Here is a 23,540-nt window from a genome sequence, read left to right on the forward strand (position 1 = left end):
TTTTCCAAAGCCTATAGCCTTACTTTTTTTCGAAAAATTGAGCCCCTGAAAGACCATCTATTTTTTAAAAATTAGACCGTTTACTGATAAACCGCATTGTTCAAAATGAGTTTGGGATCAATTTGTAGAGATTTAGCTTTGTTTTGGTCAAAATTATCAGGCATAAAAAATTGATTATTTGCAAAGCCTACAGCCTTACTTTTTTTCGAAAAGTTGAGCCCCTAAAAAACCATCTATTTTTTAAAAATTAGACCGTTTACTGATAAACCGCATTGTTCAAAATGAGTTTGGGATCATTTTGTAGAGATTTATCTTTGTTTTGGTCAAAATTATCAGGCATAAAAAATTGATGATTTCGCAAAGCCTATAGCCTTACTATTTTTTGAATAATTGAGCCCCTAAAAAACCATCTATTTTTTAAAAATTAGACCGTTTACTGATAAACCGCATTATTCAAAATGAGTTTGGGATCATTTTGTAGAGATTTAGCTTTGTTTTGGTCAAAATTATCAGGCATAAAAAATTGATGATTTTGCAAAGCCTATAGCCTTGCTTTTTTTTCTCGAAAAGTTGAGCCCCTCGTATATCCCATACAATTAAGCGATGAATCATAATTATATGGGATATAGTTGGATTTCTTTGTAGATATTCTGCCGAACTGAACAAATTGAAAACGTGCCCACGATAGTCTGTTATTGAACAGTCCATGTTATCAGAATACTAAATTCTATTGATTTAACGAAAAGAACACAAACTTTAGAACTAATAACTTTCACCATGGACCAAGGCTAGTGAGTACAGTAAGAACCTTAAAGCACAAATCAAGTGGCTCGCTCGCACAGACGAAGAAAAACAGTTATCAAAGCTGATCACATATTGTACTGAAGAAACGAATGCAAAACCATGGCTGTTGTGCGAAAGAAAATTGTTGATACCCCAGAGCAAGAGAAAAATCAGTTCATTGAAGGCGTCAAGGTAATTCAACTCGGTAAACAGATAAATAAGTCAAAATTTTCATAGAAAAATACAAATGGCAATGAATCGCCGAGGAAACTGCAGTCTCTTGAACATATCCATGTTTTGTTTAGTTTCGTTGTTAGGCATATATGCCACCACCAAAATCCCAATTTTTCACTTGATATTGCGAACATAACTGGATATCATAATGTTGATTTTTCAGCGAGAATGGAAAATAAGAAAGGAACATTCAGCTTCCAAACTCGAAAGAGAAGGAATAGAAAGCATCTGCCGCGGGGAAAACGCATCTTTTTCGTATTTCAACAACGATAAGAAGGTAAGTAAATATCTTATTCAGTCAATTTCAATCTATATTCGACAAGATTCAACGTAAAGGTTTTATATACTTACTCAAAAGACTGAGGAATTTCTACATACAATGGTCTCCTTGGCCATTTCTAAGTCTGAAATGACGAAAATATAAGGTGTTAAGCTTCCAACGAAGTACGAAATTACTTGGCCATTTCTAAGTCTGAAATGACGAAAATATAAGGTGTTAAGCTTCCAACGAAGTACGAAATTACTCATGAACCTTAAGAAGAACACAACGATTGACGAATGGAGGGAGACACAATTTGAGGGTTCTTGGCCATAATACTTTTCTAAATACGTGTTGCTTAACTTCTTTCAACTGATAAAATCAATAATGTATCTATCTGTTTATTATGTACCAGAAACCATCAATTTAAATGTAAGGCTATTTCACGACATTAATGAACAGGTTTTCTACCAACGGAGGCTTTCAAAATGGAAAAGAGACTTTAGTCATAATATATATTGGCCGTGAGGACAAATGGGGTGTATACTATTGAATAGGTGGGGATAGTGCTCACCCGGTTCCTGCTCCAATGTTTGTGTCACAGAATCCATGCTGGTGCGCATTTATGCTGACATTGCTTGAAATTGCTAGATCAATTTTTTTCGCCATCTTTATTTTATCGCAAAGTTTGTTTTGAGATGATTCTCGATGATTGATCGGTGCAAATTTTCTTCTTAGCACACACCAGTTTCAGTTTATGATCAGCGATTCCACGTGAAGTATGGCTACCATCAGAAAATAAGGCGAGATGATCAAGTTCACAAGTTAGGACTCGATGTTAGATCAGAGGTACGTATCTCTTAATCAAGTTAAAGTTCACGAGTTTGAGATTTTGTGAAATAAAGTCACGAAACTTCAGCTACAGGAATGAATACGAAAACCGTATATTTGTGAATGCAGTTGAAATATGAAAAAACGTCTTCAGGGCTAGCAGTCGCTGATTTTCAAAATAGGAAGCAATGAAATGTGTCCCATTTTCTTCTTGCTTTACTTTCCATTTAATCCTGGACATGAATTTCTGCTGCCCTCTTGATCATTTCCAAGGTTTATTTTCACTCAAATTAATAGATCGCTTTCCTTGGTCAGTAGGAATAAACGACGATATACGAAATCATCCTTGGATAAGCGCCAGGTTTTGTGCAAAATGGAAACCAAGAAAACGTAATTCGCTTAAACAAAAATCAATAATTAAGGTAGGAGAAGTGGAAAATATTCTCTTTTAGCGTTGCTGTTACATATGCCTTGCTTTTTTCTTAACTGATAGGAAGAGCGTAAAACGGTTCCTGTTCTCTCATCCTCCGTTTATGGCAAGCGAAAGCCAATTGACAACCCAAACAGAAAGCACTACCGTATCGAGGTTGTAAGACAAGAATTTTACAGAAATGGAGGGACCAGCATACCATCGGAACATTAGATTCTGATGACGTCATTTCCCACTGGATTATCTAGGGTTTTCTCAAGTTACTGGAATGTTTATAAATACTCTTGCTTTTTTAAATGCACATATGATATCTTCCATAAATTAGTAATATGAAATGCAAATAAAGATTACCAATAATCGACTCTTTCTGTCACAATCAAACACTGAACACGCGCCACTGTCAGGGGTCCTTTTTTGTAGCGGATCACGGTATAAAGGCACCTAAGTTCGATTTTGCTGTTGACAAAAACTTGTGTTTTAAACAAGCTACGGGTAGGGAAAAATGAAATACTCGATTTAAAAAACTCTCAATTTCCAATAACTTCATTACCTTTGACCTGCAGTCATTTTTATCCACGGATACAACTATCAGAAAATGAGCAACATTTAGCTAGGGTTGCGATCTACGATCAGCATAAGCTTAGGAGTTAGCAGTTAGTAATAAGTCAGATAATCTTCGAACATCAGAAGTATTCTTTTCAACAGGAAAATCCCAGACAAAATAAAACTGAATGTTTAGAATCTTTTAACGGAGACTCAAAATATACTGAGATCTCTAAGTCTATTTTATGGCGGAGATTACGATTAACGAAACTAGATCGAGTAGCTTTTTATATAATAATTCTTTTGAGGCAAACACAAAGCTACATGATTATATTTTATTCTCTTGTCCCTTGTTTGTTCGTTCGTATTTGCAAAATACATCAATACCAAGAAACAACTGTCTTTCAGTACGCTAAAATTAGATGGAAGTTACCTGTGAATCAAACGGTGTGGTTTTTCCATAAAAGTTCTCTTTACATTACTTTTCTATAGAGAAAATTCTAGAAAAAATGACAAGGTTCCAACCTGCCTGGTGCAAGAGCTGGAAGTGATATGGGCTCTTATAGATGATCAATTATAACTTCGTGATCAAGCGGATTCAGCTTAAATTTGAATGCGGTTAAAGATTAACGGCATCGCTGCGAATATGGATGTTGCCAAAAATACCATTGCTAACGAATATCAAAGCTAAAAGGGAGGCTCAGGCGGCTATCAGAGCTTAAAGGGAGGCTCAGGGGGCTAACGGAGCTCAAAGGGAGGCTTAGGGGGCTATCTGATTAAAAAAGGCGCAGTTCGGCGGAAATGGGACCCCATACAACTGACCCAGCTAGTTGCATCTTTCCCCAAACAAACGATGACAAAATTGCCAACAACTTATCAGATTTATGAACCAATTCTATATCAACAGTTTTGTGACATAAGTAGGTCTAAAAAGCTTGTAAAACCAAAGAAGACCATAACTCTTTAGACAACTGCAAACGTAATTCGGGCTAGCTAGCTCATACATATTGTCCAAAGAACGTAAAAAAAACTCATCAAAGGAAAGGAAAATGCTTAACGAAGCTGCATCCGTACAGATGTACTTATTTACATATGTCAGAGTCCTAAAGTATTCATCAACGAGTTGGCTTGATAATGGCTGTGGCAGACGAAGCATATGGAAAGAGTGTGTGGTATGCCTCTTGCTGCATCATGGCTGCTTTTATATGGTGACCTGTGAGAAAAAACATGGCGTAGAAGGAATTAACATTTATAACCCATTATAATATAATAAAATTTCTTACTTTACCGAGAGATACTTCCTAAGTGTACTGATTAGAACTTCCTTACTTTTCTTGCTATCTCTATATATGTCCACCCCATGTATTCTAACACCTCTATTAATGGAGACCTTCAAACAAAGGAAATGACTTTGCTCTCTACTTTCTTGTCGGAAATTAAGGCCGTGTTCAAACATCCACCACAGGAATCTCCCCTACGATGATGCAATATCCAAGCAACAACTTCAGTCAAAGCACCTCTTTCAGTAAGTCGAATTAATAACATCAGTTGAACCAACATAAATAGTAATATGTGTTTGCCGTTGTTAGCATTCATCTGTGAAATGCTTTTAGGGCACATTGGAATCCTAAACACTTAACAAGGGATGAATGTCGATTGCAAGCTTAGTACAACGGGAGATTATAAGACTGGGCGAACACGTTAAAACTCAAACTGTCATAAACCTACCCGCAAACCAACGTCCGTTCAGTGTTTGAATAACAGTAGCTGCAACGTCTGGTAATGCACACTTGACGAAGACTCGACCCTGAAAAGTAGGCATACCTTGTGCTTAAATAAAAATGTTTCGAGGCGAATAATGAGATCCTTTGCAGTTTGCTAATATTACTGAATGGTCATTCTGCATTTCCAAAACCAATCTGAGAGGTTTCCATCTAAGAACCTTCCATGAGACTTAAACACATTTTCTGCTGAAGAATGAAAACCATCTATTTACGATAGCAAAATATGTTTGTGGAACAATAAAAATGAAACGACATTAGAAACATGCCATTATATAACTGATAAATATATAAATATAGGTAACTAAATCTTTATTTTAGCTATACCGGTCACACTTTCGAAAAAAAACAAAGTGTCTTCGATAATTCTATTCTAATCAATCCCTGGCCGACGTACATTTCATCAGTAAAGCATAAAAAGCAAAATAAAAACGACAAATAACGCTTGATTTACCTCCGGATCTGTACTATCAACATGGATATGCACGACAGAACCAAGTTTTGAGATTTCCTCTAAAACATCGTTCTTAATATCTTCGTCCCATCCTGGCTCTGATTCCCTGCAGAAGTGAATCAGACATTTTTGCAAATAAAACATTTTTCTATCACTGTTCTCATTCTCAATGACTACATGTTTGATTATTATTTAAATGTTTAAATATTATGATATTTTTGATCTCCAACCTTTCTTTCTAAATATACACAGATTTCAGGGAATCTAGTTAACATTTACAATTCTTAACTGACATCAAAGTAACTGATGGTTATCCCTTGATAAAACCATTGGAATACTGCAAACTGAATGTTGATGAACCCAGCCTTTTATTTGCTCTCAATTTATCAAAGTACATGCTGCTGAAGGCTTCTCTACACCTCCCTTCCCACATAACTGGTGATAACTCAATCAGAGGCATTTATTAAATTCAAGTCAGATTTTCGAATGGAACATTGACATTTAGCAATAATGAAATGGGAAAAAGGGAAACAGCTATTTAATGAAGCGGGTATTTAACAAGTTTACTTTTCTATAATAACACATTGACTTTTGTACAAAAAATCTATGTGTAGATTAATGTGGGTGGGTGGAAATATAGAATAGATGATAGGGTAGATTATACAGTTTAGCTAGCTAGATACATGGCTGATATTGCGTACGTGAATAAAGATGTAATGAGAAGCTTACTTGGATGGGTCAAACATGTTTGAGATCATTACACACGAGCTTGGTTGAGGAACATTTTGCAGCAAAGGTGTTTGAAGAACGGCTGGTACCAATGGAGCATTTGGAACCTGCATCCCTAGAAGAAGAAATCATAACGAATGTCATTTCACGTTCAATAAATGCAAGTTTGTAGTCACAAACGAACTTTGAGAATATTAAAAAGTATAATATCCTGTAGGTCTTGTGCATTCAAAATTCTGCATAAGCCTGGATGCGATTTTCCAGCTTTATTAAAAGGTAAGACACAGCTCATTGCACTACAAAATGGGTGCTGGAATAAAACTTCTTCTGTTTAATAACATGCACCGGAAGATTATAATCACAAATTGGAGCCTTTTTCATTGTATGTTAAGAGATATAATTTGACAATGATATTGTGTGACAGCAATTTCTGCTACAAGGCCTGCCAAAACTCCTTGGAACACACATAATTCGCTTCATTTTTACGTTCTTCATTTTTGCCGGGTTTTCAAAAGATTAACTGCAAAAATATGTTTGAACGACAAAAACCGTTAGAAGAGGGTCTGTCACAAAAGTTTGTCTTGGCATTGCCATAACATTATTTGATGATGTAAGGGAACAGACGCACGTGAAGGTTGAAAAAGTCACACAATTTTGGCAGTGACGTTGCGTCACTACCACACAACAGCAACAAACGTTTTGTTACTCAACGAAACTTCAATGTCATCAATGTGTTACCTACCAATTGCATGAGTAGCAGCAAGTTTCTGCATCAGTGCTGCTCTGGATGCAGCATTCATTTCAATGCCTCCCTTCTCCGTCTCTTCGTCATCTAAAAACGACATCGAGCCATCACTTCTCTCGGTGACATTACCTACTTTCATGGGTCGACCTGCCAATTCGAAACCATTGAGCTGATCCAGAGCTCTTTTAGCAGAATCGGCTTCTCTGAATGTAACAAACCCGTAGCCTTTGGACCTTCCACTTTCAGTATCATATATGAGTTGCACGTTATCTATAGCCCCAAATGGCTCAAATATTGCCTTTAACATTGCTTCGGTGATGTTATAATGAAGAGAGCCAACATAGAGTCTGCTTGGACCACTTGGCTTTGATGCTGATAGTGCTGCAGCGGCTCTGTTTTTCTCGGCCATGGTTGGTTGTACCATGATTGGCACTCCTAGGAGTTTCTGACCAGAAAGCTTGATGGCCTGTTTTAAATAAAGAGACAATAATGTTTATTTATAATCCAAATAAAAAACATGGGCAATAGTAAAAGATAAACTGCAAATATGAGTGCAGAGATTGCAAAACTAATTTGCATGTGCAGAGAAACCTATAAAATACATCTTCAAATTGAAAATAACAACAGTCATGCTAATCTCAGTCAGTTGGTCTACAAAGTCTTATTATCACAGGGATCTAATTGATGACGGGGAAAAATTTTCAGGAAATTATTAAATGGCTTGAAGGACTCGATAAATCACGATTATTTAAATAAGCAAAAGCCTCTATAAAGTGAAGAAGACTGTCAGTTGACGGGTGGTGAATCCAAAGATCTAAAAGACAGAAAAAACATTTTGAGAGAGGTTTCACTGTATTACTTTTAAGATGAAAGGAAAGACTATGTTTGATAGAAAAATAATGCTGAAAGAGGAAGGAATAAAGCTAAGTAGCGATGGGATAGGATGGTCATTCATTCTATGATCGTTAAAGAACATGTCCTTTAACGATCAAAGATAGGAGAAGCCATGAGACACAAGAATAACCGAGACTTTGTTTCTACAATAGTTAACTGAGTTTATCATTTACAAAAACATTTAACTAACCATTGGAATCGCCGATTTGTCAGTAAACTCAACATAACCAATTCCCTTGGATCTTCTCGAATTTCTGTCAGAGATTAATCTTACATCAAGTACTTGACCAACTTTTGAGAAAAAGTCCATTATATCTCTAATAGTGACGTTTCTAGCTAGCTGCATGATAAAAACAGTCCTTGCATCTCGTTCTTCTGGTGACACATTCTCATCTTCAATTTCTCTCTCGCGTCTATAAAAAGAAACCAGCAAATGAGAAAATTACAAATATACTCATCCTTGAATTAAACAGGGCCTTACTCTTAGAGGCTAGAGAGAAATATATTGATTCTGCAAAATTAACTGCAGGGCAAGGGCAGACACTTGGTTAAGTGTCGAGGGGGGATGCCTATTGTTTTGAATAGATTACGTCACATTTTAGAATAAATGACCATTATCCTCTAAAATGATGTCTCCCCTCTAGGTGTCCGCCACTGTTGTAGGGAATCAGAACATAAATTCGCAAAGAGAATCAGAACATAAATTCCAAAATGGTATATATTCGAGACACATCAATAGCATTCCTAACAATAATTCATTTATGAACTTGCTAAATGACAACAAGCCAGAATATTAAAGAATAATTTATTATACATATTGTACTTACGCAGACATAAGCGAAATAACATGTGGTCCCCTGTCACCACCACCACCACCACCAGGACCACCGCCACTTCTTCGGCCTCTACAATCGATGGAGATAAATCTATTAGGTATACGTATCAAGTCAAGGAACTGCCCAACACAACAAACTGCAAAAACAATTTGCAATACAGACAAAAAAGGAATATACAAACAATATATAGAAAAAAGAAATCCAGAACAGAACACAGAATTCCCTTATTACAAAATTATTTATCAAAGAAAAGAGGTCAACGTAGAGTGATATAAACTTTTTCTAGAAGGTACTTCTTAACATCATTATTAATGCAAAAATGGAACCAACCTATCAGGACTCTTAGACCTTCTTCTTATTGGACTGATATCTCGTCTTTCCCTTCTTCTGTCTCTGTCCCTATCCCTTTCTCTATCCCTTTCCCTGTCTGCACCTCTGTTTCTCTCCCGATCTCGATCACTTTCCCTTTCCCTTCTCTCTCTTTCTCTATCTGGTCTTGGTGGCCTCTCTGAGCTGCGGCTTCTACAAAATTTTTATAAGCAACTAACACCATGCAACTACATCTCAAGATAGAATTAAAAATAAGTTATCCAATTTTATCATCGAGTGAGCTGTCTTTATATACACCAACAATGTTAGCAATGTCTTTATAAAAACAAAGTAAATGAGCAAGCTTCACTGACTGAAAAACTACCTAAGAATAAAAACAAAAGATACATTCCTTTATGATCTAGAAACTGTGGTTCAAAAAGATGACAATTTATAACATTCTAGCACTCCTTGGTTTACTATTAATACCTCAAATGAATAAAATTAGCAAACCTTCTCCTCCTTCGATCTGGTGACCTACTCTTCTCCCTTCTTTTTACTTTATCCTTACTTCTGCTTCGACTCCTGCTTTTCTTGCTCCTATAAAAAAACAATTGCTTATTCCTAGGATGTTTTGTGATCACAGCAAAGTTGCGTTATTTGGGAGTTTTTAGGCTAATGCAGTTTAGATGGCGTTTAGGAAAATTGAAAATGTTATGGAAAAGTAAAATTTAGTGAATCTCTTTGGCTGAGGTTCACTATCATGGCTCACTGTCATATTCAGCAAAAATTGGCTGGACAGCAATAAAGTGAAACACATCATATAGCACTGTTTCATTGACAAAAAGTATTTGAAAACTTTCAAAAACTAGAGTCACAAATCATGATCTTTTGCAGTCACTGTAAACCTAATTTGAACTATTATTTGGCAAGGAATAGGCATTGAAAGTTAGAGATTGGCATATTGAAAACACTTGTAAAGACAGTATGATTCCTAATATGTGTCAGATCATGGCTGTGGCAAGTAAAACTAGTAAAAATAAAGACTTACTTCTTTTTCTTTGTTCTTCTTTCATTATCACTGCTACTGTCACTTTTATATCCATTTTTTGATGATGATTTCTCCTAATCATCAGGAAGATCATAATATGGTAATACCCGGAACAGGCAAAGAAAAGAAATTGGGAAAAATTTAGTGAACATGTGAACAGAATCAGCAGTTTCTACAACTGACTAAGCAAAATATTACAAGACCATCTAACAATGGCATACAAGAAACACTTTTTAACTTGGAAGTGTTCTTCGAAAAGACACCCCCATACCAAGTGACTGCAACCCGTATTAGAAAAAAACTTCAAGTGCAAGAAAACCAGATTTTTCTTTTATGGCAGATTCCAAGAAACCAGTGTTTTTGTATGCCATTGGCCATAGGTAAATGAAGTGCAAAGTAAGAAATTTCAGAACATTGGTTGTCTTTAGGAAAAGGGGTGTTGCTTGTTCTACTGAAAAAGTATGTTTTTTAAATAGAAGTGGATTATAGTTCCAGAAATTGCAAAAAACATCTTCAAATCTCAGATAACGGACTTTTATCTTGCTGGAAGTTATTGAAAACATTTCAAATCATAATGTGATACTGTTACTGGAGTTGGTGGGAATTTCAACAACCAACAACATGAAATTTGTAATTTGGCACTTCATTTATGGAAGAATTTCTGCTTGTTTCTCAAGGTCCCTTTGATTACCTTCTATGTCTAAGGACATCAAGCCTCTCAGTGGTTTTTGCAGGCAGTTTGGTTTAGGTACCTAAAGAAAAATGTCAAGAAGAAAGGCTCTCCGTTCATGTCTCCAAGAATGCTTCTTCCTTCCACCATATTTGATCAAACTCCATTTAGAGATCTAGTGTGTAGGAAAGAGAGCCATTTACAACATCAGCACTGTTAACCCTTTTTGCAATTCTACATGCTTGTTAGGACAGGCATATAATTCTCCCTAATACTGTACCTTTTTTCAAGAAAAGTACAGTTTTCCGGCCTACAACACTCTGTATAAAACCGACTGTGCCAGAAAAACAAATGGAAACATTTTCATTTTAAATTTTTAAAGACTGCAGTTACAAAGCTCACAAGATAAGGTACTTTGTAAATGGCTTGCCTGTTACATAAGTTGAGTAAATGTTACACATAGTCAAAAAAACAGAGAGATATACTGACAGCAGAGTGCCAGGAAGGTTGTAAAATAATAACAATAAAAACCAAAAACATAATTAAAAATATTCATATCAAGAATTTTGTTTGTTAGCAAGGATGAAGTTCACTCAATAAACAACTAAGATTTCTAGTTTTGAGTTTTCCTGGCTTCTGCAAGCAAAGGAGGTAGACAAACTGGCATTCAATATATTATAGAAAAACTGCAGATATGAGCACTATTAATAGCATTTGGGTTTATTCTTACCATGGTGGAAACCATATAGTAGAATCTATCCATGTCAAGGGCCAACAATGAAAATTGAGACTACACATCCATAGCAAAAGATGATGTGTTACTTTATGATTAGAAATAGAAATCTTTATTGAAATAATATTGAAATAACTTGAATGTATGTTGACCTTCCCTTGCGTTCCCTTTATTGTTTTCTTCTGGTTGTATAAAAATCAATTAGTTTACAAAAATATTGATGTCCTCTCTGATATTTGTTCATGTTTGTAGATCTTGCAATATACAGTAGAAAATTGTTTGATTTAATAGGATGCTTCATTATTTTTAATTTTTTTGAGCAACATTACATGAATAAAAGCCCAGAAGCAAAAGATAATAAATATATACCCCATTTTCACATTACAGAACAATGCCAGTTAACATGTCTTCCAAGCATTCTGCTTAAAGAATATGCTTTATGTAACTCTAGTAGAAAATCATTTTTTGTGTGTTTACCAACTGTATAATATACTGATATGTATTGTCAACAGATAGGTTGATTGTGACATCTTAATGACTTCATAATTTCACCAAAATGGTTGTCAAAACTCTTTTTAATGAAAAAAAAATGATAATCAAACTTTACGCTCAATTGGCATAGTTCTTTCATATCAATAAGAAATATATCTATATCTACAAATTAATAAGAAGTATTATTTGATGTTCAAAACCATAGATTTGATGACACTATTCAGCAAAGTTAAAATCCGTTTCAAGGTGTTTCACATTATAAAATAACCATGCTACATTTACCATATACTTATATAAATCATAGATATATACTAACTCAAACTTTTGGAAAGGATGGATCAACGTTCTGCAAAGGATGCTCCATTGTTACTGTCATCTGGAGTTTGCAGAAATGAGCATTTCAGCCAATTTTCCAGGCTTGTATACAACTGATAATATTATTGACACACAAAATCAATACTACCACACTGCATGTTGAAAAGAATACCTAAATATTTTACAAGTTATAGGCTGAGTACAAAATATTCTGTTGTAAAAAGTTATACAATTCAAAAATTTTAAATAATCACCTTCTTTTTGTATGGGGCTTCAAGCATTGCCTCAATATCAAGATCTTCAGCCATGATCACGAGAGATATCTAAAGAAATCAACAGAAAATATCCCAATTACGTCAATTAAAAGCTTAAGACACTGGTCACAGAAAGCTTCACACTTGGCAAAAACACAAATTGTAATTCCCATTCCCTTTTGAACCTGAGGCAAACTGCAAAATGAGGCAAATTTGACTGAATTTGAAAACTGAAGCTGGATTTGACTGAAAGGAAAATTGCCCCCCATGAAATTTTCATCTAATCCTTTTTAACGAGCAGTATAGAAATGTAACCAACCTTGTTTCTGTTATTACAATTACTGTTAAGTTTTTAATTATATATACCTTTTTGCAGGCCTTTTTATCTAGAAATTTTTGCAAGGGCCACAAAATGTCTGCGTGGTTTAGCTTACGAGGGTGATTGCCTGTTTAACATTATATATTTGTCAAACGAAGTCCTGCAGGACCAAAGGGGGAATTAGGGTAGTATCTTACCATGACTGCCTAACCTTTGGTTTTGTAAATGCTCGACTATCAGCAGCAAATAGGCAAAATATTTGATGTAATGATTTATAATGTCAAAAATTAGGATTATCGCTTCATTTTCACTTGACCCTTCATTCAGTAATATCAAAACTTTTAGGGATGGGCGAAAAAGAAAATATGTTAATTTTGACCAGCAAATTAAAAAAATTTGAGAAAACTTGAAATAAATCAAAAACACCATCTAGAAGTTCAACTTTCTAAATTTTTTCTTCAGTGTATGAATCACATCAGATTCCTTCTTGGTTGAAAAATTATCTCCCACATCCTCCCTGATTGCAGTATCTATGTTTTCAGATTCTTTTTGAGCTTCAAGACAGTCTCTCACTCGGAGGCTCCTCTACAACAGACTTAAGTTATTCCTCCAAAGAAATATCAATAGTCCTTTTTATTTTAGCATTTCTTTTTATCACTGTCCAGTTCTAACCATTGTCGCTTATTATCAATAATTGTTCTTCCCACTTATGAGTAACCAATGTTTGATGTGGGGGTCATCAAGGTTTACAGAACAATGGACTGAGCAACGGGATTCTACACATTTGCTGGACACAGATTTTCTTGAAAATGATGCACAGGTTACAAGATTTTTATAAAATTTTAAGGATTTGTGGAATTCTTCACCTGTTGTCTTGTAAAAACATCATTCAATATATATATGTCTTATCAACAACTTAAAGGTGCAGAATTTTTACTAAAATGACTGGAACGGCAAATTTCTACCCCATTGGTGACCCCACTTTGATAGCAATCGTTCTAAAAAACATTCTGCCAAAAGGCCTCAAGGGAAATCCTAGATGACGCAATGAGAAGATGTGAACACAACAATAGTGACATTTGTTACAAACTTTCCCTAAGTGTTATCTTTTTCTTGCAGATTTTCGCAAGGGCTGGTCAATAGCCCACATCATTAATTTGGCGAGGGGGATGGCGAGGGTGAAACGAAAAAACCTAACCTTTTGCTAATGGCCCAAGCGACACAAGTACATAATTTTTTCTTTGGTTGTTTATATCACAGTATTACTGTAGTATTCTTCATCTGCAGTATACAAAAAAACTGAATTGTCCTCATACCATTCAAACCTCTATTATTTGAATTAGCAAGTATCAAATCAATTTGAATTGAGATCAGATTTTGTCTTTTAAGATACTTCTTATACCCCATTTACAAGGAGCAAAAACAGGGCCGTGATTGTGACAAAGAAAGATTATGTAGAGTCCAATGTTTGATGTCGCTCCAAATTCAAATTCCTGTAAGCAAAATAAACTTTGGGCTGCTCAATAAATGTTTTGTTATTTTTGTTATTTTATTACACTTTAAACAAACATTAGGCTTGCCAAAAAACAAGAACAAGGTAAGAACATATCCAGCCTCAGATGGAAAATTTGAAGAAAAACAGTGTCTACAAATTTTCTCTCATATCAACAAAAGAGAGGAGATCTTATCATGTAATCAACCACATACTAAATTTCGCACAAACATCAACAAGTTCTTAAACTTTCCAAGAGTTGCAATGCTGTGAAACTCAGCACCTGTCTACACTAGAGTCCATTAGCAGTTTTCAAGAGCTTGTTTGTTCAAATGCAACTAACTAACAGACAGAAAATTATTTTTTTTAACCATCAATAAACTCATTTACAGAAAGAATTGTTTAAAATAGTGTATTATCATTAATTGCAACTAACCATAATGAAGTAATAAGAAAACATATATATATGTAATAACCAAAGTTGTCTGCTGTACTCCAAAACATCTATAGATAGTTACTAAAAATGTCATGCAAATAAAGCTGCTATTTAGAGGTCTCTTAGAAACAATATATGTCAATATCTAAAGATAGGGAAATCGATGTTTAAATAAGAAAACAGCATTAAAGACACCAGGCCCTGGAGTTATAAAAAAAATGGTCTGGCCACAGCCCCAAAATGATTTGGTTCTAACAAACAAAGAATGAAGCCCTTTTTCTAATGGAGTATAAAATCCCCAGGTTTGACTGTAAAGTTACGAGATATTGCAACATTGTTTTTTTCTATGAAAATCCTCTAGAAAAATTCAGTTTAAAGGAATGTTTCCACAAATAAAACTGGTTGGTCAGTTTTATTATTGGTTTTCACAACTTTTGGTGGGTTTTTTACATGTAGTTAAATCTAAAAATGCGTAGACTTAAACTGAAACTGTTTAAATTGTATGAACTTGAATCTCAATGTCATCCGATGCCGACTTTACTGACGTTACACAAATATAAACATTGTCGAAAAAAGTCAAAATACTAAATGATTATTCTTAGCGAGAATACTCGATAAACGCAAAGAAATGGTTACCAGTTGAATATGAAATGTTATGAAACAAAATTTAAACTGATACCAGCCACCAGTACCAATAAAATGCAGTGGAAGGACTGGCCTAGCTAAATCTGTTTGTTTGCCAAGAAGAAAGAAAAGTACAACTTCTAAGCTGAAAGGCAATTCCTTATAAATTCTAGATCAGATAGAAAATAAAAAATAGTACTTTATAATACCTGAAGCACGTTTCCCTTGCTAAAAATGTTCAAAGTATTTTCCTTCCACACTATGGCGGGATCATCAGTATCTTTCAGATAGATGTCGCGAGGTTTCTGCTTCGTGTTCTTCGCTGCGTCTGCGCACATCTCGCTCCAGACCTCAATGTCCAGGCCTTCTGCTCCTTCTCAGCAGCTTCATAATTTTTTACATCAGTGGTGGCCCGGAGCCGCAGAAAATGGACAAAACGTAGCAGTTCTGTACATCAACTTCAAGTTAAACAATGGGTATTGATATATTATCGTGGAGAACACGTATTGGTTCGTTCACTCATTCTAATCAAAGAACACACTCAGCCGATGATTTGCAAGAAACAAGATCACATCTTCCTATTACAACTAGTAAGAAGCACAACGCTATTTTTCTTATCGCCTTAATTTTGCCACTTATATATACATATTTCTGATCTATTTATCCGATTATTATTTGCATGGATAACGAACTCAACCCCGGCCCTTCTATCTGTGACAACCTCAACAGTCAACAAAGACACTATGACTATGTGAACTCTCTCCGTCGCACCGAAATCAAATATACAAAACATTTGCACCATCTGAACTTTCTTGGCATTCAAGCTTCGATGGTCCTAATTCCTAAAGGACTCCAAATCAAACTCTCGCCCAGTAGTCAGGGCTGTTAGCCTCAGATTTTGAGAGAGTTATGCAAAATCGCATACCAGCATGAAACTTCGTCCACAAGGGTAGTTTTGGGCGCTGAACAAGATCAGATGCAGACCCCAGCTGAGAAGTGCCCCAATTGCTATTTTTAGACTGTTGTACTTGGTCCCAGGCCCCAAAAGCGTTAATTGTAAAAATACTGCCGCTAGTTGTGATAACGACATGAAAGTTAGAAGAAATGGGTAGTTTGATATGCCCAAAAAGATAGGATGCAGACCCCAGCTGAGAAATGCCCCAAAATGCTATTTTTAGACTGTAGTACCTGGTCCCAGGCCCCAAAAGCGTTAATTGTAAAAATACTGCCGCTAGTTGTGATAACAACATGAAAGTTAGAAGAAAAAGGCAGTTTGATATGCTCGAAAAGATAGGATGCAAACCCCAGCTGTGAAATGCCCCCAAATGCTATTTTTAGACTGTAGTACCTGGTCCCAGGCCCCAAAAGCGTTAATTGTAAAAATACTGCCGCTAGTTGTGATAACAACATAAAAGTTAGAAGAAAAAGGCAGTTTGATATGCTCGAAAAGATAGGATGCAAACCCCAGCTGAGAACTGCCCCTGTGTGCTATTTTTAGACCGCTGTCCTAGGTCCAAGTCCGCGGAAGTGGTTATCCTTATTACTTTGATAAACTCTTTTATTTTGGTTTTCGAAGGAAATTAACATAGGGAATTAAGAATCTTTTTTCATTCTCCTGCAGAATATTGATAAAGGTTTTGTGCAGTCTATCTTAAATAATTTAAAAAAGTAGTCGAACAGAATTTTAGTGGAAGAAATCTGATACCTTCCTTTTCAAACCCAGTAAATGAACCGGATGTTGTAATGGTTTCATTCCATTTCCTTCAAAAGTTTACTTTCGTGATAGGATCTATTGTCTTGTTTAACAATAGCGATGGGGCCATCGAAATTGCAAACAATTCATATACGTTTTTTTAAGAAATAAGACAATGATACGTGGAAATGTCTAAGAAAATATTTCAACTGGTTAACCCCCATAGCGAGTTGACCAGACCTAGTTCAATGAGCAAAGAAATACTGGAGACAAATTGGGAAAGTTGTTTTTTGCCAAGAAACGACATTAGAGGTACTAGAATGTCCAGCAAGGAAAGGCACTCACTCCGATAAAGGTTCAGGATACAAAAGCATTGCAGAACAGCTTAAAAGGTTTCAGGGCATTGGTGAGCTTCTTTCCTTGATACAAGGACAGGCTTAACAAGCAACGAGGTATTAGCTGGCAATCTTTTGCAAAATGAGGCAAAATTTCATAAGCGTTGCAAAAATAAATATAACGACTACCATTACCAAAGGGTGTGTAGGAAAAAAGAAAGAAACAGCTGATGTTGAAATCGCTCAGGCCCCACCTAGCACACGCCAAAGGTACAGCGCAGATAATTTCAAAGTTAGGTGTTTTTTTTGTAAAAAGGATGATTTGGAAGTGAATTTGACAAACGCTCAAACACTCGTGACGCGGTAAAAGAGCTCTTTGATGAAAAACTCTTAGCCAAGTTAAGCGAAGGTGACATGGTAGCAGTTGAGGCCCGATATCACAAGCAATGCCTTGCCGCTCTTTACAACCGTCTGAAAAGCTTTCATCGAACAAAATCTGTTCACGAAACAGAGGAAGCTATTAGAAAAGGGACAGTGTTGGCTGAGATTATTGATTATCTTAGGGACATGGTAGAATCTTCCAATAATATTTCCGTATTCAAGTTAAGCTGTATCAAAAAGCTCTTTTGCGATCGTCTTGTGGCGCATGGTGCTACTGCAGAAAGTGTAAAGAATGTGCACAGTACTCGTTTGAAGAATGACATCTTACATCACATCCCAGAGCTCGAAGAAGAAAAGCAAGGAAACAATGTTCTCCTAACACCCAAGGAAGAAACAGGTACCGCGATTTATCAGGCATGTCTAGAGAATGACCAGGATGATGGAATTTGCCTTTCTAAAGCTGCCAATATAATTAGAAAACATGTATTTTCGCATAAGATTGAGGACCCTTCCCAATTTCTTGCATCTCAAAAAGCTTCAGTACCCCCATCTCTTGTCACTTTCATCAGTATTTTTAGGATAAACGCTCTTGGGGCCTGAGACCAAGTATCACAGTCTAAAAAAAGCATTTGGGTGCATTTTTCAGCTGGGATCTGCATCCTATCTTTTCGAGCATATCAAACTGTCAATTTCTTCTAAGTTTCATGCTGGTATCATAACTAGCAACAGTATTATTAGGAGAAACGCTTTTGAGGCCTGGGACCAAGTATCACAGTCTAAAAATAGAATTTGGGGGCATTTCTCAGCTGGGGTATGCATCCTATCTTTTTTAGCATACCAAACTGTCCCATTTCTTCTAATTTTCATGCTGGTATCACAACTAGCAGCAGTATTTTGACAAAAAACACTTTTGGGGCCTGGGAACAAGTACAACATTTCTCAGCTGGGGTTTGCATCCTATCTTGTTCAGCGCCCAAAACTACCCTTGTGGACAAAGTTTCATGCTGGTATGCGATTTTGCACAACATTTTGGCTAACAGCCCTGACTACAGTGTTTCCCTTCATCCGCATCTCCGATTTATTTGGCAGAAAAAAACTACGAGCATTTCAAACTTCAGCTTCACACCCTCATCGAGAATTACAAACTTTCAATTATGGAACTAGAATCAAAACTCAAAGATTTATGAAACAATCTCTATATCACCTGTAATTATGTACTATTTAACAAAATAAAAAGAGTATATTTTACACTACATCCAATCTCTGCCGTAAATTAGAATCTATAGAATCACGTAAAATTACCAGATACTTTAATTTTGACGCTAATTTTGCTAACAAACCTAATTTTATCAATACCAAACTGTTAGATCCAAATATTTAAATTTTAGTAATTCTATTCAATGTAACCCACACCACAATCACACAATCATCGTCAACCTTAATTGCAAAAACACCCGGATCACAGTCATTTTACTTTACATCCCATCATCAACAACGTTCACAACTTCATCACTCGTCCCACACAATACAATCGTTTTCAATTATCCTCCTCGCGTTCTACCTTCTCTTGCTACAAAACCAACAACACTTCCTTCAACACCCACTCATCTACATCATCATCATCATCATCATCATCATCATCATCATCATCATCATCATCATCATCATCATCATCATCATCATCATCATCATCATCATCATCATCATCATCATCATCATCATCATCATCATCATCACCATCACCACCAAGACCACTACCAACACCACCACCACCAACAACATCTCCACCCCCGCCATCATCATCATCATTATCAATACCACCGTCTAGACGACCTAATAAGACCAAAAGACGTCCCAAACAAAAGATAAAACCACTTGAAACTAGCACTGTTATAAACCTCTCGACATTCCCCCTCACGAACGACGAAATGACACTACTGTCACGCGAACTAAACTTTTGCTCTACCCTAAAAAACATAGACTGGAACGAACTTAACGCAGACCTTACAGAATTTAAATGCAGACTAAGACTGAAACATTACTTTCACAACAATGACAAAGACGAAACCGTAGACCCTGAAAACGCAAATTTTCAATGATACGAACCGACGGTTAAGTACAAAAAGAAAAGCCACTCGACACCTCTACGAGGACTAGACCCAGCACTAGACACATACATCAACAAAATCGACGATGACATTAAAAACATACGGCCTACCAAAATAACTGACAACCTCTCTCACACCGAACAGAACGTACTAAAAAATCTTACAAGACGAACAGACATTGTGATTAAACACGCTGACAAAGGTTCGGGGGTTGTAGTAATGGAAAAATTATTCTACATAGCCGATTGCAACAAACAACTGAGCGACACAACTTTTTACATTGAACATAACAAAGACATAACAAATAAGGTTACCAAAACAGTAACCAACTACCTGCAACTGATTAAAAACAATAAAAATATTGACGAAGAAACTTTCACCTACATGTCACCCAAACAACCCACATGCTCTCGATTTTACATTCTACCCAAAATTCACAAGGACCGCAACAACCCCCCTGGTAGACCCATAGTCTCAGCTAATGGCCACCATACAGAACACATATCAGAATACGTCAGCGACATCCTTAACCCACTGGTTCCCAAACTTCCATCCTGCATCAAAGACACCACACACTTCCTCAACAAACTATGCTCCATTTCTGCTATCCCCAATGACTTTCTCCTTGTTACCCTCGATGTATCATCCCTTTACACCAACATTCCTCACACAGAAGGCATCAAAGCTGCCAGGGGACACCTCAACAAACGCACATTGAAAACTCCCCCAACAGAAACTGTTTGCGACCTTATCGACATTATTTTGACAAACAACAATTTTGAGTTTAACAGACAACACTTTCTACAGAAACAGGGCACAGCAATGGGAACAAGGATGGCACCACCCTATGCAAACCTTTTCATGGGGACCTTTGAGTCTGATGATCTGGACAAATCTCTTGTATGGTGGCTTTTCATCGTCGGTATTTTCATGATTTGGACACACGGACAAGACAAACTCACAGACTTTATCAATGCACTCAACAGTACCCATCCCACTATTAAATTCACCAGCGAACAATCCAAACAATCCATACATTTACTTGACGTCACAATTTTTTATCAATAAAAACAACACCCTCTCCACAGATCTCTATGTCAAACCCACAGACACACACCAGTATCTCCTCAGCACCTCCCCACACCCCAAACACACAAAACAGTCAATCCCATACAGTCTTGCCCTACGACTACGACGTATATGCTCGGAAGACGAAACCTACAAATTCCAAACAAAACAACTATTACAATACTTGACAAAACGAGGTTACAAAAGAAAACAGACACGCAAACAAATGCGGAAGGCTTCTAGAAAAACCAGACAAGACTGCCTGAAACCCACAAAACAACGTAAAAATGACAGAACGCCATTTGTTGTCACCTATCACCCCTCTTTGCCACAGCTATCTACCATCCTCAAACAAAACATCAACATATCACAGAACTACAAAACATGCAAAGAAGTCTTCTCCGACGTACTCATACTCAGCTACCGTAGACCTAAAAACCTCCGGAATATATTGGTTCGTGCAAGAATAAAAAGTGACACACCCAGTAATCTCAGAGGCACTCACAAATGTCACTCGCGACGTAACTGCATAACATGCCAACGCATCACAGACAGTACTACTTCTTTTAACTTTACTAACACTGACAGCAACTACGACATAAAAAAAAGACTGGACTGCAACTCTAATAACGTTCTTTACGCATTACAGTGCAAATGCTGTTTAACTAACGGACACAAGAACTGCCAATACATCGGACAAACAAGCAGACGACTGAAAGACAGATTTAACGAACACAGACGAGACATTATCAACAAAAAAGTAGACAAATCTGGTGTTGCAGAAGACTTCTGTAGCCCAGAACATACCATCAATGACCTTACTGTAACACCATTACTGAAACTCAATGACAAACTAGAGAGTGTCCGACGAGCCAAAGAGCAATACCTCATTGGCCTAGCAAACACTCTCACATCTAACGGCATGAACAGAACCACTGACCGTTAACCTTACAGCAACATTGTAATTATTTCATATTATAGTACTTTATCCCTATTACATTTTCATTCCACCACCACAACCCACCCTCCCTCATTCGCCACCCTTTCCTCCTCCACCACTGCGCTGCATTCACACCATTCCACACCAGCCAATCCGACACCACCATCGCCTCTTTTAAATTAGTACATTTTTAGCCCGTTAACCTTTGCTCTGATGAAGCGCCGTATGCCGGGGCGCAATATATTAGCCTTCACTGATTAACGTGTATTTATTGTTGTTTATTCCTAGGCGTATTGCGGTGTTTCTTATTTGTTATAAAATAGGAGAACCCGGTCTCAGGCAGAAAATAAACAAGTCCCTAAAATATCATTTTTTTTTAAAAATAATCATTTGTTAATTGTCAAGTTGTTTAAAGAGCTTAATAGCATTAGATAGCGCTTTTTACGATTTAGAACAACATTTTAGGCCTTGATAGGAATTCAACAGTTTTAAAAACGAGATTCTCTAATGTTATTACTAGCAAACGAAGTCTTATCGTAAAACTACCCTGTTATATTTTATAAAAACAAACGGAAACTAACCTTTCTTTGAGAAGCTCTTTAAAACAACTTAATTAACGATTATTTTTAAAAATTGAAATTTTAGGGACTTGTCTATTTTCTGTCTGAGACAGGATTCTCCTATTTTACGGCTTGTCTATTTTCTGCGGCTCCACACCACCCCGGCTCCTTTTAAAGAGACCAGTGAATCTAACAAAGACCCCTCCTAGCGAAGTCTCAAAGCACCAAGGTGCAAACAAAACATCGTTTTGGAATTTTGTGAATCAACTGGAATAAACTCTTGACGCAAATTGAAAATTGTTACATATCAGTGCAAGCAAAGAGAGAAATTCTTCCCTTAAAGGGGATCGGGAAATATTTTACCCCAGAAATCCAAGCAAAAATTCCGAAAATCTTCAAAAAGTTATTTGGATATCCAGAAATTACTTGAGATTTCCAAAAGCTCTAAGCCAAAAATTGCTCATTGCAATACTTGACGAACAGATCAAACAGTACGCAAGTCAATGTTTCAGAGAGCTATAGCCATAGGCGTACAGGGGGAGTTGAGATGGAGGGGGAAGGGCTTAAATTTTTTGGCCGGAGAAAACTAATGTCTAAATTTTCACGGAGCATACTCTAACTCATGTCAGCTTCTAATACTAGTCAAGAAATGATTGGCAACGTCATCGAAGTGAGGTTAACTAATTAGCAATTTTTAATCAACCACACGTTACTAAATAAATCACACGTTACTAAGTAAATCACACGTTATAACATACAGCTTTCGAGTTTTCCATTAAAAGAAATACGAATCTCTTCCCGACGGCGAACAACTAGATGGATTATTTTATAGATCTTTCTTTTGAGAAAAAGACTTTAATAATGGCGTCCGATATTGAAGAGGGAGAAATTGTGAAGTCTTTGTGTTATAGGAGGTGTTACAAAGATTTTTTTTATGTGTCTCGTTGAGCTGAATTACCGTTTTGCTGAGCATGATGCTGCTGGAATAGTGGCAAGAAAAATGGGGAAGCAAATCCTGCTATTGTCCTCATGCATCATTTTCAGCAACTCTTACACGTTTTTGGTTTCAATCATACTTATGAGTTATTCTTGGGGTAATTGAGCAGTTTGTGTTCCATTTCTAAGAGACCAGAATCTATTTGGTACAAGGAGTAAACTTTTCCGATGATTTTTTTCGAAAGATTACCATTCACGCTTGCATCCCCTGATTCCAGTGGCGTAACGCATTTTAGGGGCCCTTA

General features: G+C 36.5%; 3 protein-coding genes across 3 annotated transcripts; 2 read left to right on the forward strand and 1 right to left on the reverse strand.

The window, feature by feature from the left end:
* Nucleotides 1–776: 776 nt before the first annotated feature.
* LOC148957519 (cilia- and flagella-associated protein 90-like) lies at nt 777–3,580 on the forward strand. Its single transcript, XM_089115219.1, has 4 exons — nt 777–975; nt 1,181–1,294; nt 2,015–2,125; nt 2,601–3,580. Exons 1-4 carry the CDS (start codon nt 904–906, stop codon nt 2,748–2,750), a joined length of 447 nt encoding a protein of 148 aa, XP_088971345.1. The 5' UTR covers nt 777–903; the 3' UTR covers nt 2,751–3,580.
* LOC135690752 (RNA-binding protein 39) lies at nt 3,257–15,575 on the reverse strand. Its single transcript, XM_065208406.2, has 12 exons — nt 15,424–15,575; nt 12,344–12,412; nt 9,880–9,953; nt 9,342–9,428; nt 8,850–9,041; nt 8,511–8,588; nt 7,874–8,096; nt 6,787–7,255; nt 6,045–6,159; nt 5,316–5,421; nt 4,809–4,887; nt 3,257–4,293 (listed from the first exon to the last, which is right to left on the reverse strand). Exons 1-12 carry the CDS (start codon nt 15,550–15,552, stop codon nt 4,196–4,198), a joined length of 1,719 nt encoding a protein of 572 aa, XP_065064478.2. The 5' UTR covers nt 15,553–15,575; the 3' UTR covers nt 3,257–4,195.
* A 4,375-nt stretch (nt 15,576–19,950) lies between these two features.
* On the forward strand, nt 19,951–21,745 carry LOC135690932 (uncharacterized). Its single transcript, XM_089115183.1, has 2 exons — nt 19,951–20,631; nt 21,449–21,745. Exons 1-2 carry the CDS (start codon nt 19,951–19,953, stop codon nt 21,743–21,745), a joined length of 978 nt encoding a protein of 325 aa, XP_088971309.1.
* Nucleotides 21,746–23,540: the final 1,795 nt, after the last annotated feature.

Source organism: Rhopilema esculentum, unplaced genomic scaffold, assembly GCF_057945365.1.
Source record: "Rhopilema esculentum isolate cy_ngs unplaced genomic scaffold, ASM5794536v1 HiC_scaffold_23, whole genome shotgun sequence".
Lineage (NCBI taxonomy): Eukaryota > Metazoa > Cnidaria > Scyphozoa > Rhizostomeae > Rhizostomatidae > Rhopilema > Rhopilema esculentum.